We start from the raw sequence: 21,401 nt of genomic DNA, 5'->3' as shown, positions 1-21,401 counted from the left end.
TGAGAAGGAAGGGGAGGCGCCGGCGGAGACGGACGGCGCAAAGAGAAAGCGTCCCGGCCTCTTGGTGCGCAAGGAGGCCGCCGTGGCGGCGGGGACGGCGGTGCGGACTTGCCCGCGGACTGCAGCAAGAGGGCAACATGGAAGTGTAAGATGGAGAGCGAGCTGGGCTTCTTTAGGCCAACAAGACTTGCCCCCCGCCCGCCCGCCTCCCGCCACTGCAGGGGTCAAAGCGAGAGAGGCGGGATTATTACACTCCAAGGCAGGGAGGAAAGAGAAGCGCCGGGTGTGGGTCTGAATTGCCCTGGCTTTCCGGCCATGCACGCCCACGCTCTTCCCTGGCTCGTTTAAAGCCCTCGCGGTTGCTTCGACCGCCTGCAGACGTGGCTCCTCCTCTTCCCCGGGCTGGTTTTTTGTATTTTTTTTTAAAGCGGTTCCGCGGGTTGTGCGAATGTGGCCCGCTAGTTAGTGCACGATTCATCTTCCTTGTGCAAGCTCTGGAAATGAGATCGTTAGGGAACCAGATTATGTATGTCGATGGATCCGGCTATTGGCTAGTAGTCCTTCAATATTGCGAGAGGGTGGAGTAAATTAAAAGGCTTTGAGTCGAGCCTCAGTGCTGATGATTTCATGAAGACAGATTCAGAGAGGGTTTGGCAAGAGCAGGGTGGATTGTCATGACTTTCTAACCTTTTTATTACTATTACTTCTTAGTGTTGTCTATAACCCTAACATTTCCTATGGTCTCCATCTAAATCCAGGTTTCACCCTGCTTCGGGTTTTTTTCTGGCATTAGCTAGCCAAATTCAATTGCTTACTTCTGCCTGCTGTGTTGGAGAATGCAGTTACATTTTTTTCTGCATTGCTTTTTTTGACACCATTTCTGAAGCCAGACTTGTGATCTATTTTGTCACTTGAGAAGTTTGAGAAGATGTAGGAGTTTGAGAAGAAGAAAACTGTTATCTGTGTGTGCAGTCATATTTGTATATTTAAATAGGTACACATTGCTCTTCTGTGCATTAATGAAAATACACATAAATACAATAAAATTAAAAAAAAAAACTTGCAATAGTATGCAGTTTAGAATAGATAGAATAGAACAGAACAGAATAGAATAGAATAGAATTTATTGGCCAAGTGTGATTAGACACACAAGGAATTTGTTTTGGTGCATATGCTCTCAGTGTACATAAAAGAAAAAAAAATACCTTCATCAAGGTACATTTACAATACAAATGATGGTCATAGGGTACAATTTAACCCTTTACACATTTAACGTTTTTAACCTTTTTATTTAACTTTATTTTTATTTTTATTTAATTTTATTTATTTAATGTTTACACATTAAAAAGTAATTACTATATATCCAAAAATAAATCCCAGTTAATTTAATTTGCTCCCTTGCAGCATTGTATTAATAGGTAGGCTTCTGGAAGAATAAGGTCCAATAAAAATTAAATATTCATAGGATTTCAGTGCAGTTTTGATAAAAATGTTCTGATCGATAGTTACCCATAAGCAATTTTTAGACATTATTGGTGATCATGCAAGCAGAAAGTTATATATGCGTCTGTTTTATTTGATATTTCAAATTAATTAAGCAGGAGTGAAAAAAAATTAAAAGATGGATTTGGTTTGGCTGATTGTTCCTAGAATAGGGCATCAGTCTAAGGCAGGGGTGTCAAATTCGCGGCGTCATGGTGGTGGCATGTGACATATCAGGACTTTTTTCCCTTTGCTAAACAGGGCAGGGGTGGGGCCAGCACGTAATGCATCCAGCCTGCGGGCTGCGAGTTTGGCACCCGTGAACATAACCCAGACTAAGGGCACATTACCCAGACTAGGTCACATCATCAGTATGTTAGGGATTATATTGTGTGATTAAGGGGCAAAACTTTATTTCTCTGCTCTTATTCTGTCCGGATAGCTCTCCTGGCAACCTTGTTTAAAGGATTGTTTCCTGCTGGGGAAAGATAAGCTTGCTGGACCATCTTCAGGGCCGCTGTGAAGAATATTCTAGCTATCTGATGGATAAAGTCACTGGGTTTGCTTGGAGTTGGATTCTAACTTCTGAAGTGCCTGAGGCATTGTCTTGTGGGTTTAGATGAGATGAGCTTGTGACTCCAAGGAAATGGACATGGTCTTTGAGATGACCCTCTTGGCTTATGAAAGCTACTTAGGAAGTGACCTGTTCTTCAGTCTATGTGATCATGTCGTCCTTCTGTGAGGGGAAAAGGGCAGTCTGCCAGTTTTGAAAGAGGAAGAATTGTGCTCCCTCCTCAAAAAGACATTGCCGGACATAGTAGTTTTAGACAATTTAGGCACACTTCAATCATCCTTTTTTGGGAAGATTGCTGAGAAATGGAATTGCAGCTCTGAGGGGCCCACGATTATGTGAAGCCTTTTCAATTAAGACAACAGTGATCACTCTACTTCCAGAGACGAGGTTTATACCATCCTGGTTAATCTCTCAGCTGCCTTTTGATATCATAATATTTGATTCATAGTATCCATCTGGACCATCAATGAAGATTAGTAGTGAGGGGATCATTCTTTCCCTGGAGGCATTCCAGCCAGTACTGATTTGGGGAAAGAGATTGTGGCTGAGTCCCCTAATGTGTGGGTGCCTCAGGGCTCAATGTTCCTACCCTCCTTTAGATGAGGAGTGCCTTCATCCTGTGTGTTAGTTGACCATGTTCCTGGTTCCAGTGATGGTGCTGGATTCCAGATAGTTGCTGATGCCCTAGACACCTCTATTAACCGTAGACCATTGGAATGAACCCTTGATGCTGCAGCTGGTCTCAGAGTTGATGCAAGTCTTATAAATTTCCATAGCCTTCTCTTTAAATATAATGCTTAAAATAAAAATATATATACCTATTTAATTTGAAAGATGTATTGAGCATATTTGGGGATATTAATTTGAATTATCCTAAAGCTAAAACCCTCCATCATATCTTTGTAGTGAAAAGAATAGGATCTAAGGTACAAATGGAGGGGAATTACTATTTCTTACAGACTGATTTTTAAATATGCATATTTCTTTAGAAAGCCAACAATTCTTTGTTCATTTCCCTAGTAGGTGTATATTGCATTGTAGTCAAAGAGGAAAATATCAACTAGCATCAGCCTGAGTGTCGATGCAGTGATAAAGATGGCAAAACATTTTTAAAAATTCATGTAGGCAGTGGTTCCACCCAGCAGACAAGGACATGGACCAAATTACCACCTCAGATCCTCTGAAACCATGCAACATTTGTTCTAAAGTGAGCCAATTCACTCATCTCCCATGTTTTGGGCCAATTGAGAATAATTCTCTGTGGATCTTTTACTCTTTTCGATTATTTTTTCTTACAATAGTTGTTGGGCACGGGGACTCAGATTTCTCCAGATGCATATGGAATGCAAAGACCTTCAAAAGAATTAACTCCACCAACAAAAGAGAATATATGTCCATCAACAACAACAAAAACACTTTTCATGAAATGATTGTGTCTGTGTGTGTATGAACATAATTGCTGTAGCTTTTCTTGTATCGACACAATGCAATGAGAACTCCAACTCAGCATATTTTCAGAAGGGGCTCCCTTTTCTCGTCCACTCAACCAGTACATTGTAAAGACAACATTAGAGCCTATGGAAGTTTGTGGAAAAGTTGTTGAACTTGTTTGAAAGTGATGAGTGTGGTGGTTCTATTCAAACAGTCGGCTGTGCTTGACATAATGCATTGTATTTTTTAAGTATGTTGCAACAGGGGACCTGAAAACAGTGTCATTCCCTTCCGTTGTAAATGCTAGTGATATTTTCTGCTGCCTATCTATCCAGCTGTACTCATTGTCCCGGGGATGTATAGCTAATTCATGATAAGTGAATGTGATTTTTTTTTAAAAAGGAATCTTGATTTTTTTACTCATTTTCTGAAAATAAAATGAGTTTATTTGCTGTTAATTGGAATGCAGTTCAATAGAAAACAAAAGCAGGCAGGTCTCTGGCAAGCCCTTGTAAACAGATTTGGTTTCAATAGTCTTTGCAAGTTATGGCACACTTATTCTTAGTTTCAGATTAAGTGCAGTTTTAAAAAAGATTTATCAGTAAAATCCTTCATCAAATTCAGCTTAGCTCTGTGCCCATGTTCCTTTCAACTTTTTAAAGTGGCTTCTCCATACTTGTCCTGTTCAAGTATCATTGTACTTACAATCTCTTTGGATTTTTTTTTCCATAGGAAAGATGGAAATTCAGCCCTTCTCAGCAATTATGAGGTAATGTAATTTGTAGTGTTCTGAAAAATTGCATATAAGGTGAATTTTGTTTTCATGAAGGCATTGTAATTCAGTAGATTTTTTTAATCTACTGACATTCAAGTTAGGGAAGATTTTTTTCTAGAAGTGAACTTGTTTTGTGTCCCTCCACCATTATCTGAGGCTGCAATATAATGATCATGAGGACACCAGCTCCTTCATGATGGAGCCTAGGTTAGTAGTGTTAGGCCAATCCTTTTAGGTTTGTTCATTTATTTCCTTAATTGGTGTCTCCTCTTCTCATTTATTTCCTTCTTAAAAGACTAACATCTCTCTCTGCCTTGTGTTTAATAATTACAAAAACGGAAACCATAGATTTACTGTTACATAATGGGAATTATAAGGCACTTTGGGAAACCTACTGTTGAATGAAAATCGATTCTGTAAATAAAATGTTGTACTTTTGGAATGTTAAAATAGGACATTCAAAATGTATCCATCTCCAGTAATAAATAATTGATTTAAAGGGTAGCCATAAAGGAGGGTGGCCATCATTTAAAATGTAGCCATAATGGAGGGTTGCTAGATTGTGCCAGATGAATTACAAATCTGCGAAGGGTTGCTAACTTCCTTTGTTTAATAGTAATGACAAAAAAAGCTCCTTCAAATTAGCTGAAAGCAAGAACGCTTAAGAATATTAGCAACAGAATGTAGCAATGTGCAAGCTCCAGTTATACTACTGAAAGAAAATTTTGAGCTGGATACATTCTCAGAGGCTTCTTTTTCTCTAATTTTTCTGTCCATTTTCTTGAGGAGCTATTCAGCATGCATTTAACTGATAATTAAGTGAATGTACCTAAAGTAGGTTTCACTAGCCTAAAGCCTGAGGTAATTTGAGTTTAAACATTTGGAAACTTAACTGGCTTATTGGAAAGAATTTTCCAGTGTCTCCTAATATTTATTTATAGATATTTACTTTATATGAAAAAACTTATATGGCTGCCCTTTTTATATACAATGACATTATGTAATATTAGGTAGGAATGATCTTGAGAGCAGGAAGAGCCCCAGACTAGACAACTGTCAAATAAGAGACAGCAGGAGGAATGAGGGCACACCATACATCTCAGAAATGACCCTACTAGGCTTCTTGGATTTTAAAGATATGGGGGAAGAAATATTCTTTCAGGCTTGCAAGATTCTGTTAATGTAATTTTGGCAGAAAGTTAGAGCTAGAACTTCTGGACTTGTTTCTTGCCTTGAGTACCTGGCAAAGCTGATAGTGACTGGATGACTCACACAGACATAATAAAACACAAAATAACCACAAAACTTGCATAAAAATAACTCCAGGCCCCAGAAAACAAAACTCGGCCAAATCTGTGCATCCACATATATTGGGTTCCAGGTTCACTTTAGCCCAATATTTGGGAAGAGAGCCACTTATTTAAGGCCTTTCAGAAGGCTAGATGGGTAGGACTATGTGATATCAAGCATTTTTAATGCAAGTCACCCAGAGCCACTCAGGTGAGATGGCAGTGTGTACAAATTTAATATATAAATAAAAATATTTCAGGGAAGAGTCCTCAAGATGGTCTTTTACCACGTTGTTACTTTAAAGTGGTCTTCTGCCACATGTTACTGCAAAGTTCTGGAATTTTTTTTTATTATTTATTTATTTTGTCACACAGTATATATAAGCATAAACATGAAATAATTATACAATATATGAGTATGTAATAACTATATGAATTGGATATAATGAAAGGAAACAATAGGACAGGAATGGTAGGCACGCTTGTGCTCTTATGCATGCCCCTTACAGACCTCTTAGAAATGGGGTGAGGTCAATAGTAGACAGTTTTTGGTTGAAGCTTTTGGGATTTTGGGAAGAGACCAAAGAGTCAGGTAGTTTATTCCAGGCATTAACAACTCTGTTACTGAAGTCATATTTTCTGCAATCAAGATTGGAGCGGTTAACATTAAGCTTAAATCTGTTGTGTGCTCGTGTATTGTTGCAATTGAAGCTGAAGCAGTCTTTGACAGGAAGGACATTGTAATAGATGATTCTATGAGTTAAACTCAGGTCATGTCGAAGGCTGCATAGTTCTAAATTTTCTAAACCCAGGATTTCAAGTCTGGTGGCATAAGGTATTTTGTTGTATTCAGAGGAGTGGAGAACTCTTCTTGTAAAATATTTCTGGACATATTCAATTGTATTGATGTCAGAAATGTGTTATAGGTTCCAGCCAGTCGAGCTATATTCAAGAATTGGTCTAGCAAATGTTTTATATGCTCTGGTTAATAGAGTAGTGTTTTTGGAGAAGAAGCTATGCAAGATTAGGTTTACAACTCTTAGAGCTTTTTTTGCGATGTAGTTTAAAGTTGTTTAAAGAGTTGTTTAAAGCTGTTCCCTCCTTCCCAGGTCTACAAATTGTTGACCGATCTGAAGCAGCAGTGCAAAGAGCCTGGGAAGAGCAAGCAGAGTGTTGGCCAGCAGAATCTGAACACAATCACATATGAAGTAAGTTAAGCAAAGACATGAGGAAAAATCTCATGCTTTATTATATCACGCTTGCCTACTTCCATGAACAGGACGCTTTTGTAATTCTGATACCTACTAAAAGAAAAAGAGAAATTCAAAGAAGTAGTACAATTCATGTTTTCCTGTTCTTATACAACATGAAAGCCAGCTGGATGATTTGGGGCCATTAACTCTCTCTCAGGCCAACTCGCCTCACAGGGTTTTTATTCTGAGGAAAAAAGGAGTAGGAAGACATGGTGGATATGTTCACTGTCTTGCATTATTTTTAAAAACTAAATAAAGGCGGGATACATAAATAAAATACATCCCTGAACATAGTGATATATCAGTGAAATAATTTTCATATTTTTAAAAACAAAATATCTCTATAATACTACTGGAATACTATAGCTAGCAATATAATAATAATAATAATAATAATAATAATAATAATAATAATAATAATAATAATAATAATAATAATAATAATAATAATAATAATAATAATAATAATAATAATAATAATAATAATAATAATAATAATAATAATAATAATAATACAGGTAATCCTGGACTTATGACCACAGTTGAGCCCAGCATTTCTGTTGTTAACTAAGAGATTTGTTAAGTCAGTTTGGCCCCAAACTTGCCACCTTTCCTTTTACGACCTTTCCTGCCACTGTTGTTGAGTGAATCACTGCAATTGTTAAGTTAATAACACGGTTGTTAAATGAATCTGGCTTCCCAATTGACTTTGCTTGTCAGAAGTTTGCAAATGGTGATGACATGACCCCGGGACATTGCAACAGTCATAAATACAGTTGCCAAGCATCTAAATTTTAATAACATGACTGTTGGGATGCTGCAACAGTAATGTGAAAAATGGTCATGTCACTTTTTTCAGTGCCTTTGTAACTTTGAGCGGTCATTAAATGAATGTTTATAAGACAAGGACTATCTGTAATGACTTAATAAGTGGATAAAAATACCAAACCCAGTCTGAATATTGACTGACACTGCAATGAACCATAATAATCTATAGTTCTATTACATCCTCCATCATAACATTTCATTTCCTAAGCCTTAGTATCATATTCTCTGATAATTTTGCCTGACTTTTTTATATTTCATCCAACTCCAGTGATATGCATTATCAGATGTGGATTATTTTGCCATTCTAAAACTGTTCATCCTTGGATTGCCTGAGTTCCAAATGTGGTTGAATTTTTTTCTGTGAATTTCATCCAATTGTCATTAGGATTAAAAAAAAAGCAAGTATACTAACAGCAGCAAGACTTGTGTTAGCAAGTTATTGATTATCTGAAATGAATAAACTAACTTTAGAATTGAATGTGCTGAAATGAATAAACTAACTTTAGAATTGAAAGAAAAAGATAATTTGGAATATTATGAGGTTTGGGACAAATTGTATAGGTGGATAGACAACAGAAACAAAAATAGGTAATATTTATAAGGAAGTTGAGGATGTATATATATATGTATATAATGTAGATTTTACTTGAACTGTTAATCTAAAATATAAAAATGACACTGTCTGTTTAACTATGTATTAAGAGTTATGGAAAAGAAAAATTATAATAAAAATTATTTATAAAAAAAAAGTTAAAAAAAGCAAGTGACAATGGAGCCCCCTTCCACCTCCCCAGCCCCAATCAAATCACACTACTAAAATCTGGTTGAAAAATGTTAAAATATAGCAACATGATTACATGAAATAAATAGCAGCTTTGGCAAGCTCATTGCTCTTGCTGCAAAAAGAACCACAAAGCAAAACATTTTGACTTTACACATCTACAGTAATAATATTATTTGCAGCATTTGAAACCAGGAAAAAAGAAGTGTCACTCTCAACTAAAGATGGCCTGCCCCATTGCAGTGAGAATTACATGAAAAATTTCTTTTTCTGCCCTTCCAGACACTGAAATACATATCAAAGACACCATGTAAGTTCCAGAGTCCTGAGATTGTAAGAGATTTCCTCATAGCACTGAAAAATCACAAGCTAACAAAGTAAGTTAAAAATTACACCATGCAACAATGGATTAGAAATGTTTGCTTTGATTACATATATTCCAACTATTCATAATAATATTGTTGAATTGTTGGTGCTCATAAAAATACTTTCATCTCAGACCAGGAGATCCCCTGGTGGTGGGGAGCATGAAAGTCAGCTGTAATATGTGTGATACTCTCCTACTTTGTAAGTACTGTTTTTATCTATGTTTACTGTTTTCGTTAGCTTTGTAGTATGTTTTAATAGTAGATGTTGTATGCTGCCCACATAGTCAATTTGTGTGAAATAGGCGGCCATATAAATGTAATATATTACTTATTTATGGGAAATCCCAAGTAACAGTTTACTGTAATAATATCTGAAGTAAAGCAGTATTTAATCATACAAAAATATATTCTATCTAAGTTGAAGATTAAATTCAAGGAGCCTAAGTAAATATTCAGTACTTTCAAATATGAGACAGTATAGGTCCTTACTTGTTAGTTAACTGTGACAAAAGTAATAATTGCTGTATCTGAAAGGACTTGTATGAAGGAACCTAAAATCAATTTGTCAAGATTGTGGATTCAATTAATGACAGGATTGCCAATGCTAAGTGAAGCAGTCACACTTTATGACTTCATCACTTGGCAATGGAAATATTTATTAAATTACAGGTACTCTTCAACTTATGACCATAATTGAGCCCAAAATTTCTGTTGTTAAGTGAGTTTTGTCCCATTTTACAACTTTTCTTGCCACAGTTGTTAAGTGAATTATTGCAGTTGATAAGTTAGTAACCTGGTTGTTAAGTGAATCTGTCTTGCCCATTGATTTTGCTTGTCAGAAGGTCACAAAAATCTGATCACATGGAGGGGCTCCAGTGACGTCACCCTCCTGTTGGGTGCTCTAACAGAGCACTCCGTGTTAGAAGATTGTAAAAGTCAGTGAAACAGAAAATAAATCACTGTTCACTGAGCTTAGCATAATCTCTGGGTGAAAGAGGTTATCAGAATTGTGGAAGAGTGGCAGGTCTGACAGGGGGTTTGCTCTCAAGAGCGAATTTTCCTGGATTTATGACCCCACCGAATTCCACTCCTTCCAACTTCAGCACGCCCCTGTTTTTATCAGGGAAAAGGAGAGGAATGTCGCTTCTGCTCTAGAAGGCTTATTAAATTGATTGATATTCCAAGCAGACGGAATTTCTGGCGTTCGAACTTTGATGCAGAATCAACACGGCAAGTACCGACTCCTTTTGAAACTTGAAACCTTTCTTTGTCTTTGATTAATTGACTTTTAAAATGGCGTCTAAAAGTGAAAGTAAAATTTTTAGTACGATGAAGCAGCGTTACTTGTGGATTGTTACAAACGGAGTTTTTATACTGAAAGGAGGGAAGGAGAGTTATTAAGTTTGAATTCCTGATTCTTTTGAAGACAGAATGGCAGCTAAACCTTTAAAGCCTTCTGGAAGAAGGGATCTGAACCAAGTCTTGAGGAAATATTGAAAGAACAATTAAAACTTTCTGAAGATAGGCAAAAGAGATGATGGAGAATTTTAATGCAAAAATAAGAGAAGATATTCTTATGGCAGTTCAAGGACTGAGTAAAAAATTGAAGGATTGGAAGTGGAAATGCAACAGATCTCTCAGTCAAATAAGCATTTAGAAGACAAATGAAAGGTGTTCAGAAAAAGTGGATCAAAATGAAGATCAGGTTGTGATATTACAATATAAACTTATGGAAGGAGCTCTTAGAATTGTGGTATGCAAGAAGAGCGTGGAGAAGACTTAAGAAAAATTATATCAGAAGCATTGGCTGAATTTATTGAAGTGGACCCCAAGAGGTAGCTTACCAAATTGATAAAATATATAGAGTTAATTCTTGGATTGCAAGACAGAGAAAGCTTCCTCGGGACATTGTGGTTTATTTTGTGAAAAGGACTATGAGAAATCAAATTCTGCAAGTTTCATATCAGACAACTTTAAAAATTGGAGAACAGGAGTTGAAGGTGTTGAAAGAGATTCCTTCAAAGATGTTAAGAGACAGGAAGGAATTTGCTTTTTTTACACAAGAACTTAAAAAACATCAGATTCAATTCAGATGGGAGGTGCCAGTTGGACTGACACTATTCTATCAAGGAAGGAGATATAGAATTGACACTGTTTTAAAGGCAAAGGATTTTCTTTCTACAGTTTTGAAAGTCGAAATAGAAGTGATAGAAAAACTTCAAGAGACTCAAGAAGGCGTGGTGACCCAAGAGCCTTTATTGCTGCCAGTATTAGAGGAACCACAAGAGCAAAGGGTGACAAGAGGAGCCCTTAAGCGTAAAGAAGAGCAACAGTCTCAAAGTAAAAGTCAGGATCCCATTATGGAAGCTGTGGGAGGAGCTAGACGGAAGATACCGGAGGAGGAGCTTCCGTTGTCTGCTTCAAAGCTTCAGGAGGCCAGCAAATAGAATCTTGTCATGGAATGTTAATGGCTTGAATTCAGCTCAGAAAAGAAGGAAAATATTTCACTACTTGAAACAATTTAAAAATGATGTGATTTGTTTGCAAGAGACACATATAAAATTATCAGACCAAAAATATTTAATTAATTCAAAATTGGGTAACCATTTTGTTGCATCAGCTTTGGAAAAGAAGCATGGAATTGTTGTATATATCAGGAAGGATTTACCAGCTAAGCTAATTGAGGCAGATATTCAAGGAAGATTTATTGCTATTGAACTGGTGATAGATGCAAAAAAGACTTTGTTGATAGGTATTTATGCACCTAATCAGCAACAAGAAAAGTTTTACAAAATGTTACATGAGAGGTTGACCCTCTGGGATTATAGTTCGTTTATTTTATTAGGAGACTGGAATGGAGTAATTGATACAAGAAGGGATAAGAGAACCTCCTCCAAGAAGATACCTATACATGCAAAATTACCAAAATCCTTTTTGAAATGATGGAAGACTTTGAGTTTAGAGATATATGGAGGTTACGGAATCCAGATGAGAGGGATTTTACTTTTTGCTGATAGGCATCAATCTTTTTCACGCATTGATTTTATTTTAATTTCTAATGACTTGCTTTCTAGGGTGAAGAAAACGAAGATATTTCCGAGGTGTTTAACTGACCATAGCCCAGTATGGATGGAATTATTACAAGGGAAAAAAGGTGGTAGAACATGGAGGTTGAATGAAAATCTGTTTAGATATGAGGATAATGTAACTTATTGTAAGAAACAGTTAAAAGAATTTTTTGATTTTAATATGTACAAAGGGACACCTATAGGAACTGTGTGGGAAGCGAGCAAAGCGTTTATTAGAGGGATATTGATTTACTTGGACAACAGGCAAAGGAATAATAAACAAAGGCAGCGTAGATATTTGGAAGAAGAAATTCAAAGGAAGCAACAGTTATTAATTCAAAACCCACAAGATCATAAACTTAAGAGGCTATAAAAATATTACAGAGTCAATTTAATATGTTAATGGCAGACCAGGTGGCAACGAATATACAATATGCTAAACATAATACCTTTTGTAATGCAAATAAACCTGGGAGATGGTTGGCATATAATTTAAGGAAGAAACAGAAAGCACGTGTCATACAAAAAATAGAATATAAAGGTAAAGAGATATACCAACAGGATAAAATTAAAAGGCATTCTCAGAATTTTATACTGCACTATATGCAAAAGACAAAATATTGGATAGGGACATTTATGATTATTTCAAAGATTATAAGGTGAATATTCTAACATTAGAACAGAGGGAGGAGCTGAACGGACCGATAGCTACTGGAGAAATAGTGGAGGCAATTAAACAATTAAAAATGGGGAAAACCCCTGGTACAGATGGTCTTACAGCAACTTATTATAAAAACACAGGATGAAATATTAGGCCCACTTAAAGAATTATTTAATCAGATACAATTAGGGTGGGAATACCCCGTCATGGAAAACATCTTTTATTTCACTGATACCGAAGAGGAGCAAGACTGCTCTAAACCTGGTAACTATAGGCCGATTTCACTTTTAAATAATGATTATAAGATTTTTGTAAAAATAATAGCAAATAGATTAATGTTAGTTTTACAACAAAGAATTCATACTGATCAATCTGGTTTTATAAAAGGGAGGCAGATGAGGAATAATGTTAGACAGATTATTAATATATTGGAATATTTGGAAAAGAAGAATACTTCAGCAGCACTTATTTTTTGGATGCAGAGAAAGCCTTTGATCGATTGCATTGGGATTTTTATTTAAATTAATAGAAAATGCAATTTGGAGACTGTTTTATTAGAATAATTAAAGCGATTTATGGAGAGCAAACAGCACAGATTATAGTAAATGGTAGTTTGACAGAAGTTATTAAGATTGCGAAAGGAACAAGACAGGGATGTCCCTTATCACCATTATTGTTTGTTTTGACTCTGGAACCATTATTAGATAAAATACGAGAATTAATGAAAATAGAGGAATTAAGATTAGACAATATGAGTACAAAGTTAGAGCTTTTGCAGATGATGTAGTGGTTACGTTAACGAATCCTATAAATTCAAGTAGATTTTTGTTGGAAGTAATTGATAAATATGGAAAGGTATCAGGATTTAAAATAAATCAGAATAAAACAAAAGTGATAATTAAAAATATGTCTATACAACAGAAACAAAAACTAGAGGAAATGACAGGATTTGAGGTAGTAAAAAAGGTTAAATATTTAGGGGTCTATATTAGCTCATCGAACAAGAAACTTTATAAGAATAATTATGACTTGCTATGGCAAAAAGTTCAGAATGATATGAGTGGCTGGAAGAAATTGCAGTTATCCCTATTGGGAAGGATTGCGGCTATTAAAATGAATGTGTTACCTAGATTTTTGTTTCTGTTCCAGATGATACCTATAATTAAAAGGATAAAAATTTGGAAGATTGGCAGAGTGGGATTAATAAATTTATATGGCAGGGTAAAAAGGCGAGGTTAAAATGAAAATAATACAGGATTCACGGGAAAGAGGTGGTTTAAGAATGCCTAACTTTAAACTATATTATGAAGCAGTAACCCTTTCAGTAATAAGTGACTGGTTTAACTTAACAGAGGAAAGAATTTTGAATATAGAAGGTTATGACTTGTTATATGGATGGCATGCGTACTTATTTTATGGAAAAAAGTGGATAGGGCTTTTAAGAATCATGTGTTGAGAAGTGCTCTTTTGGTCTGGAATAAATATTCCTATAAATTAGATTACAAGATTCCTATATGGGCGAGCCCTAGACATGCAATAGAGAATATAAATATAGAACAGAAACAGGAAATGATTACATATAAAGAACTTTTGTATGCTGAAGGAGGTAGATTGCAATTAAAATCATTACAGGTATTAAATGAAGAAGGGAGGAATTATACTTGGTTTCAATATGGGCAAATAAGTGCTAGATGGAAAGAAGATCAAAAAATTGGTATAATGCAAAGGGAGGAAAATTTAATAAAGCAAATTAGAAATCAGACCCAGGAGCATATAAAGAGATTGTATAATGTGTTGCTTGAAATAGATTCGGAAAAGGATTTGGTAAAGGATTGTATGATAAAATGGGCACAGAATATTCAGGAACCAATAATGTTGGAAACATGGGAGAAAATCTGGGTTAGAAATGTTAAGTTTACACAAGCACAGAATTTAAGGAAAATTTTTATAAGATGTTTTATAGATGGCATTTAGATCCCAAAAAATTATCATGTATGTATCCTAATATCCAAGCGAAATGTTGGAGGTGTGATTGTGATGATGCTACATATTTTCATATTTGGTGGACTTGCAAGAAAATTAAGGTCTTTTGGATAAGAATTTGGTGGATTATTCAAAATGTACTGAAGAAGAAGATAAAGTTCCTGCCACAATTTTTCCTTTTGGGAATTATAATGGATTGTACAGGGATTGAGACTAAATTGATTTTGAACTTAATAACAGCAGCAAGACTGTTGATTGGACAATACTGGAAGAAGAAGAGATACCTACAATAGAAGAATGGATATTGAAAGTTATTAATTTGGCTGAGATGGCTAAAATCTCAGCGTTTTAAAAGACAATACGCAGGAAAGATATTTAATTGAATGGAAAAATGGATTGATTATCTACAAAACAGATATCAGATTAAGAAATATCAGATTGCCTTTGAATAATTAGAAAGTTATTTTATGTAATGGGGAGGGGGTTGGGAGACGAAAAGCTTTGGATGTGGTTGTTTGGATTGGAAGGGAAAATTTTATTCTATGTTTGGTTTATGTATAACTTTACCTTGTGATTGACCCGGGAAGCCGGGGGGTGGGGGAGGGAGGGGGGTGTTTTGTTTTTGTTTTTTGTTTTTTTGGGAGGGAGGGGGAAAAAAGGGGGAAAAATGTTTTTGTTTTTTTTATAAAACTCTTTCAATTAAAAAAAAAAAAATCTGATCACATGATCTTGGGACATAGCAAAGGTCATAAATATGAACCACTTCCAAGCATCTGAATTTTGATCACATGATCATGGGGATGCTGCAAAGGTTATAACTATGAAAAATAGTCAGAAGTCACATTTTCAGTACTATTGTAACTTTGAACGGTCACTAAATGAAGTTGAGGACTAAGTGTACTTAATAAGGGAACTGGGGTTTTAAGTCTACTATGTAATGTTTATTAAATATTTTACTTGTTAAACTTTTATTCAATGTCAAGTTTAATTTATGCTTGTAACTTGCTTTTAGGCCTTCTGGCTGTAAACAAAATTGATTGGTTTGAATTAATATTACAGATTAGCAATAGAGAGAGAGACTGGGGTTATCTATCTTTGCATATATAACAAAGAACATTTCTCCTTTAAGAGAATGTGCATTGGGAATGTTGGCGTCTGCACATTATCAGGAATATCTATCTTCTGCTGACTAGCAGGGGCACTACATGCCCAATGGCCTTTTTTTAATTAAACCAATAAACATTCAGAAATTTACATTTTAAAAGGTGTGGAAAATGTTATCTCACTACTTAGACAATAGTGGAAATACCAGGTAAGCATTTAGACCAGGGGTGTCAAATTCGATTTCATTGAGGGCCGCATCAGGGTTGTGCTTGACCTCGTGTGTTTGTGTGTGTGTGTGTGTGGGGAGGCCCAGCTTCATGTCACTCGATGGCCTGCTCCAGCCCTCTGCCAGCAAAAACGGAGCTCGGGAGGGCCCCTCAGGCCAGATCTGAGCACCTCATGGGCCGGATGCACCCCATGGGGAGTATGACACCCTTGATTTAGACTGTATGTCTGGAAAATTTTCCTTGGCACTTCTCTCTGCAAAACTCCCTTCAATATATAATAATCCTCTCACAGATTTGTTTTCTATTCCTAAATCTTTTAAAGTAGTCAATTTCTGTCATAAATCCTTCAAAAAATAGGTAGTCCTTGATTTATGACCATAATTGAGCCTGTATTAACATCGTTGTGCTGGTCATTAATAAATCGTCATGTGATCAGCCAAATTTTGGTACATTTTTGCAGTGGTCATTATTGGGTCTTCTGGCTTTGATTAAGCTGCAATCGTTCAACAAACTCATTGTTTGAAATGGTCATTTTCCTGCTGGAAAACAGAAGTTTCTGGCAAAAAAAAAAAGTTATAAAATGCAGTCACATGACCCCAGGACACTGCAAACAGCCGTCAATGTTAGGAGAGTTGCTGAGTGCCCAAAATATTATCACGGACATTGGAACGTCAATCTGGGTTATTAAGTACCTTTCGGGGAGTTCATCGTAACTTTTGAACAGTTGCCAAACAACTGATTAATTAGGCGAGGACGATTTGTAGTCAATTTAGTTTGATTTTAATTGTTTTGGCCTAAAAATATTATATCAAAATAAAAAGCTGTGAAGAGAATTGTAAGAATTGTCACAGTACTTTTCCAATGGTAAACAATATTGTCTTTCTGAGCATTCACTTGATCTGTGTAGTTGTTTTTGATAATCCTTATTACCATTTTCCACAATGGTGTCTGCAGCAAACGGTGAGGACACCAAAATGACAACATTAATAAAAATAATATATAATTTAATATAATCACATTAATGCTGTGATTCAGTACCTGCCCCACATCTTGATGCTTGCAAGTAATCATGAAATTTGTGTAATTATATCATCACAGACATTGCCATTTGTTATCCTTCTGACCTCCAGCAGATGGAGGAGCCTGCGTAAAGGCATCCAGAGAACGTATGGCTGAAGTTGGGGGCTCTCGATTTGCATTCTGTGCTATCGAAGAACATTTTGTGTTATACCTTCACGTTTACCGAGTTAGATACCCATAGTTCTACTTGTGTTGCTAAAACAAAAATTCCCAGAAGCCTCAGCTTGCTTGGCCAATGCTGAGTGATCGTAAGAGCTACAGAGAATCACATCTGGAGGCTGCGAATTCTCCATCTGTGTTTATAGTGCTCAGTTATACATGTAGGGCTGTCATCCAGGTTCTGTATAGAGCATAAATTAGTAGTTGGTACCTCTAGATGGCGCCCATTGACAATATAATTGATATAGGAAGGCCAGCTCTCACCAGATCTTTAAATACATCATTTTTTTCCTTTTTAAAAAAATAATATTTTTATATAATTTTTATTTGCTGGCTGGCAATGTGGGTCACCGCAATCTCTATACATCTGGAGGAGATCAGATTGGGGAAGGTTGATGTATATAGTGCTTTATATTATTTAGCAACTCTTTATGGTAGGCAAGTAATTCTTGTGGGGTCCTTGGTGCTTTTGGAGCTTTGTTATTTTCTTGCAGACGTTTCATTACCAAGTAATGAATCCTATGAATAAAAATCATATGTTTTAGGTAACATATGATGATACTATCCCACAGTTGAACTCTGAGCTGCAAAAATTCTCTTCTATTAATAATTTTCCCCCAGATAGCTGATATAGCAGAAAGAAAGAAAGGAAGGAAGGAAGGAAGGAAGGAAGGAAGGAAGGAAGGAAGGAGGAAGGAAGGAAGGAAGGAAGGAAGGAAGGAAGGAAGGAAGGAAGGAAGGAAGGAAGGGAAAGAAAAAAAAAGACCATTGTGCCTTCAATTGTCATGTCATGTTTATAGACGGTCCTTCCAGCACTTCAGAGGTAATCCAGATGTCCAGGTAGATGAAAACAGGTTAGATGAAAACAGGTTTTGACACTATCTAATAACATCTTAGAAATCAGAAAACACAGATATAAAGAGGAATAGCTTCCTCCACAGAGTTTTATTATATAGTGATGGCCAAAACGGAGCAGCTAAAATGTAGTAGCATTCACAAGATTAGCGAGAAGGAAATTGCAATGAGAGGCACCTGCTAAAAAAGCAAAAGCTATTTTTGATTGCAATAATAGGAGCACAGGGTCCAGAAGAGAAGATATAACTCTTCTGTTCTGTCTTGCCTTGGTCAGATCCCATGTGCTTGTCACTGTCTTGTCACTGTATAGAATAGAAACAAATTGGAATGAGTTCAGAAGATGACTAGATAATGAGAGGCTTAGAAACAAAACTCCCTAGTTAAAGGGTCTGTGTGGGTGTGGCCTATGGAAAAGACAAGTCAGAAGAAATACTGTTCAGTAACATTCTTAAAAAATATGAAGGAAAAAAAGGAATGAATTTATTCTGTATTGCCCCAGAGAGTATGACCAGAACTATTAGAATAAAATTACAAAAAAGTAGATTCAGAGTAAACTTCAGCTGCCATGTGAAAAGATTACTTCTCCTTTGCTAGAAGTCTCCAGACAGAGGCTGGATGCTCATCTATTAAAGATGCTAGAAGAGAGCAGGGGGATTGATGTTATTATTTATAAATTCAAAATATATGGCCACCCACTTGCCATGTGACTCAGGCTGGCTAACAAAAAATTTAAAACAGCAAATAATAAGCTAAAAAATTAAAACATTGCACTGAGAAGAAGAGTTCATAATCTCTTAATCCTGTGTGGAGAGAAGAGACATTTTCAGAGACAAGCAGGATTGGATCCATATTTTTTTTTGAGGGGGTGGGGGGAGATGCTGTTCCAGAGACAGGCATAGTAAGAGAAAAGGCATATTTCCTGGGTCCCACAAAGTAATACTGCTTGAATGATTGGACCCTGTCAAATGTTATTGATGAAAAAAGGTCATCCAAGACAAGCCAGGCCCTATGCAGTGAAGGATTTTATAGGTGACTAGATGAATACCTGTACTCCACTATGAAACTATGTGATCGGACTTGATAACTCAACAATTACAGTTTGAAAATTAATGAGTAGTTACGATCGGCCTCTCCTCTCCCCTTCTCTCCCTCAGCCGTGCCCTACAGAAGCCTATCCTATCCCCTTCTCTCCCTCAGCCTTGCCCCACAGAAGCCTCCCCTATCCTGTCCCTTTCTCTCCTTCAGCCTTGCCCCACAGAAGCCTCCCATATCCTACCCCCTTCTCTCCCTCAGGCTTGCTCCACAGAAGCCTTCCCTATCCTGTCCCCTGCTTGTTGCTGTGAAAGTAAAACTGAAACTTCTCTCCTCTGCTTGTGTTTTGTATTTGGAACAGATTTCAGATGGGGAGCAGGAGTAGAACTCCTTAGTATCAGAGCCTGTTAATCATAATATAGGAAATACTAATGCTCTGATGGTCATTTTGAAAAATCTTTCCTTAGTGAGCACCTAGAAGCCGAGTGGAACATACATGGCAAATTTCAAGTTTGTAGGCCTTATGGTTCTGGAGATTTTGTGATGATGCATGAATGGTATTTCGCTTTTATATATATATATATATGACCAGCACTTTGAATTGTATTCAAAAGTCTGCTATGCAATTCATATAGCAGCAGTGTTTCATGGATCAACATGTCCTCGTAATTACCAATGCTACTTCCTTCTGAACTAGCTATTTCTTTCAAGTGATCTTCAGGAGCAATTCCAAGTAGGATATGATACAGTAATTCAGATTTGAGATAACCAAGCCATGAATACACAAAATGGATTTTTGCAAAGGCCTTCTGAGTTACTCTTCAAGCAGGGACCATGACTGGTTTTGCCTAGTCACTGCAACCCCATCTAGAACCAAGGATGGAAGATTTCCAAAATCAGTAGGCCTGGAGGCTCATGTCAAAGTTGACCCCACTCAAGAAGAGAGAAGAGAATTGAGCTCTGAGGAATAGAACTAGGTTTAGAAAGAGAATCAGTTTTATGTTTCCTACTTTCAGCCCCGAAATCAGGGCAGAATGATACCATTTATTTTTAATCAAATAATTCTAGAAAGATTACTTTGGGACGGTACCTGCGGCTGTTGAAAGATCAAGGTTGGGTGGGGATGGATGCAGATCCCAAATCATGTTCCCATCAATATGTGTAATCATGTTATCTCAGTACTGTCCAAGGCCTGGAATCAGACTGGAAAGAATACAAATAACCTTCTCATCAGGACCGTCTGAAGTTTTTTTTTTTTTTTGTTTACATTTATATCCCGCCCTTCTCCGAAGACTCAGGGCGGCTTACAGTGTATAAGGCAATAGTCTCATTCTATTTGTATATTTTTTACAAAGTCAACTTATTGCCCCCCCAACAATCTGGGTCCTCATTTACCTACCTTATAAAGGATGGAAGATTTCCAAAATCAGTAGCCCTGGGCTCATGTCAAAGTTGACCCCACTCAAGAAGAGAGAAGAGAATTGAGCTCTGAGGAATAGAACTAGGTTTAGAAAGAGAATCAGTTTTATGTCTCCTACTCTCAGCCCCAAAATCAGGGCAGAATGATACCATTTATTTTTAATCAAATAATTCTAGAAAGATTACTTTGGGACATACCTGCGGCTGTTGAAAGATCAAGGTTGGGTGGGGATGGATGCAGATCCCAAATCATGTTCCCATCATAGGTAGTCAATATGTGTAATCATGTTATCTCAGTACTGTCCAAGGCCTGGAATCAGACTGGAAAGAATACAAATAACCTTCTCATCAGGACTGTCTGAAGTTGCAGCCCTACTTCTATCTCAAATGCCTTCTGAGTTACTCTTCAAGCAGGGACCATGACTGGTTTTGCCTAGTCACTGCAACCCCATTTAGAACCAAGGATGGAAGATTTCCAAAATCAGTAGCCCTGGAGGCTCATGTCAAAGTTGACCCCACTCAAGAAGAGAGAAGAGAATTGAGCTCTGAGGAATAGAACTAGGTTTAGAAAGAGAATCAGTTTTATGTCTCCTACTCTCAGCCCCAAAATCAGGGCAGAATGATACCATTTATTTTTAATCAAATAATTCTAGAAAGATTACTTTGGGACATACCTGCGGCTGTTGAAAGATCAAGGTTGGGTGGGGATGGATGCAGATCCCAAATCATGTTCCCATCATAGGTAGTCAATATGTGTAATCATGTTATCTCAGTACTGTCCAAGGCCTGGAATCAGACTGGAAAGAATACAAATAATCTTCTCATCAGGACTGTCTGAAGTTGCAGCCCTACTTCTATCTCAAATGCCTTCTTTAGAAAAGGAAAGTTGGAGATGTATCAGAAATTACCCAACATAGTTTGGTCCAGCAATGAGTGCTTGAGAAGAAAATGTACCATTACATCCCTAACCCAGGCATGACTATCAGTTCACTCAAGAATTAATGTACCATCTCTTAGATTCAACCACACATT

At 36.7% G+C, this 21,401-nt stretch overlaps 1 protein-coding gene across 2 annotated transcripts in view; it reads left to right on the top strand.

Moving 5' to 3' along the window:
• The window catches only part of CRCP (CGRP receptor component), a 32,607-nt gene continuing 11,206 nt past the window's right edge, over positions 1-21,401 (top strand). Inside the window, exons 1-5 of one of the 2 annotated variants that reach the window (XM_058164489.1) lie at positions 1-145; positions 4,220-4,256; positions 6,661-6,759; positions 8,696-8,790; positions 8,913-8,980. In XM_058164489.1, the coding sequence (XP_058020472.1) occupies positions 138-145; positions 4,220-4,256; positions 6,661-6,759; positions 8,696-8,790; positions 8,913-8,980 (307 nt within the window). In that variant the 5' untranslated portion in view covers positions 1-137. The remainder of the gene's footprint in view (positions 146-4,219; positions 4,257-6,660; positions 6,760-8,695; positions 8,791-8,912; positions 8,981-21,401) is intronic. The other variant, XM_058164488.1, reaches the window with a different exon arrangement.

Source organism: Ahaetulla prasina, chromosome 1 (assembly GCF_028640845.1).
Source record: "Ahaetulla prasina isolate Xishuangbanna chromosome 1, ASM2864084v1, whole genome shotgun sequence".
Taxonomy (NCBI): Eukaryota; Metazoa; Chordata; class Lepidosauria; order Squamata; family Colubridae; genus Ahaetulla; species Ahaetulla prasina.
The sequence above is the reverse complement of the archived record's forward strand: the minus strand, read 5'-3'. Positions and strand labels throughout refer to the sequence as shown.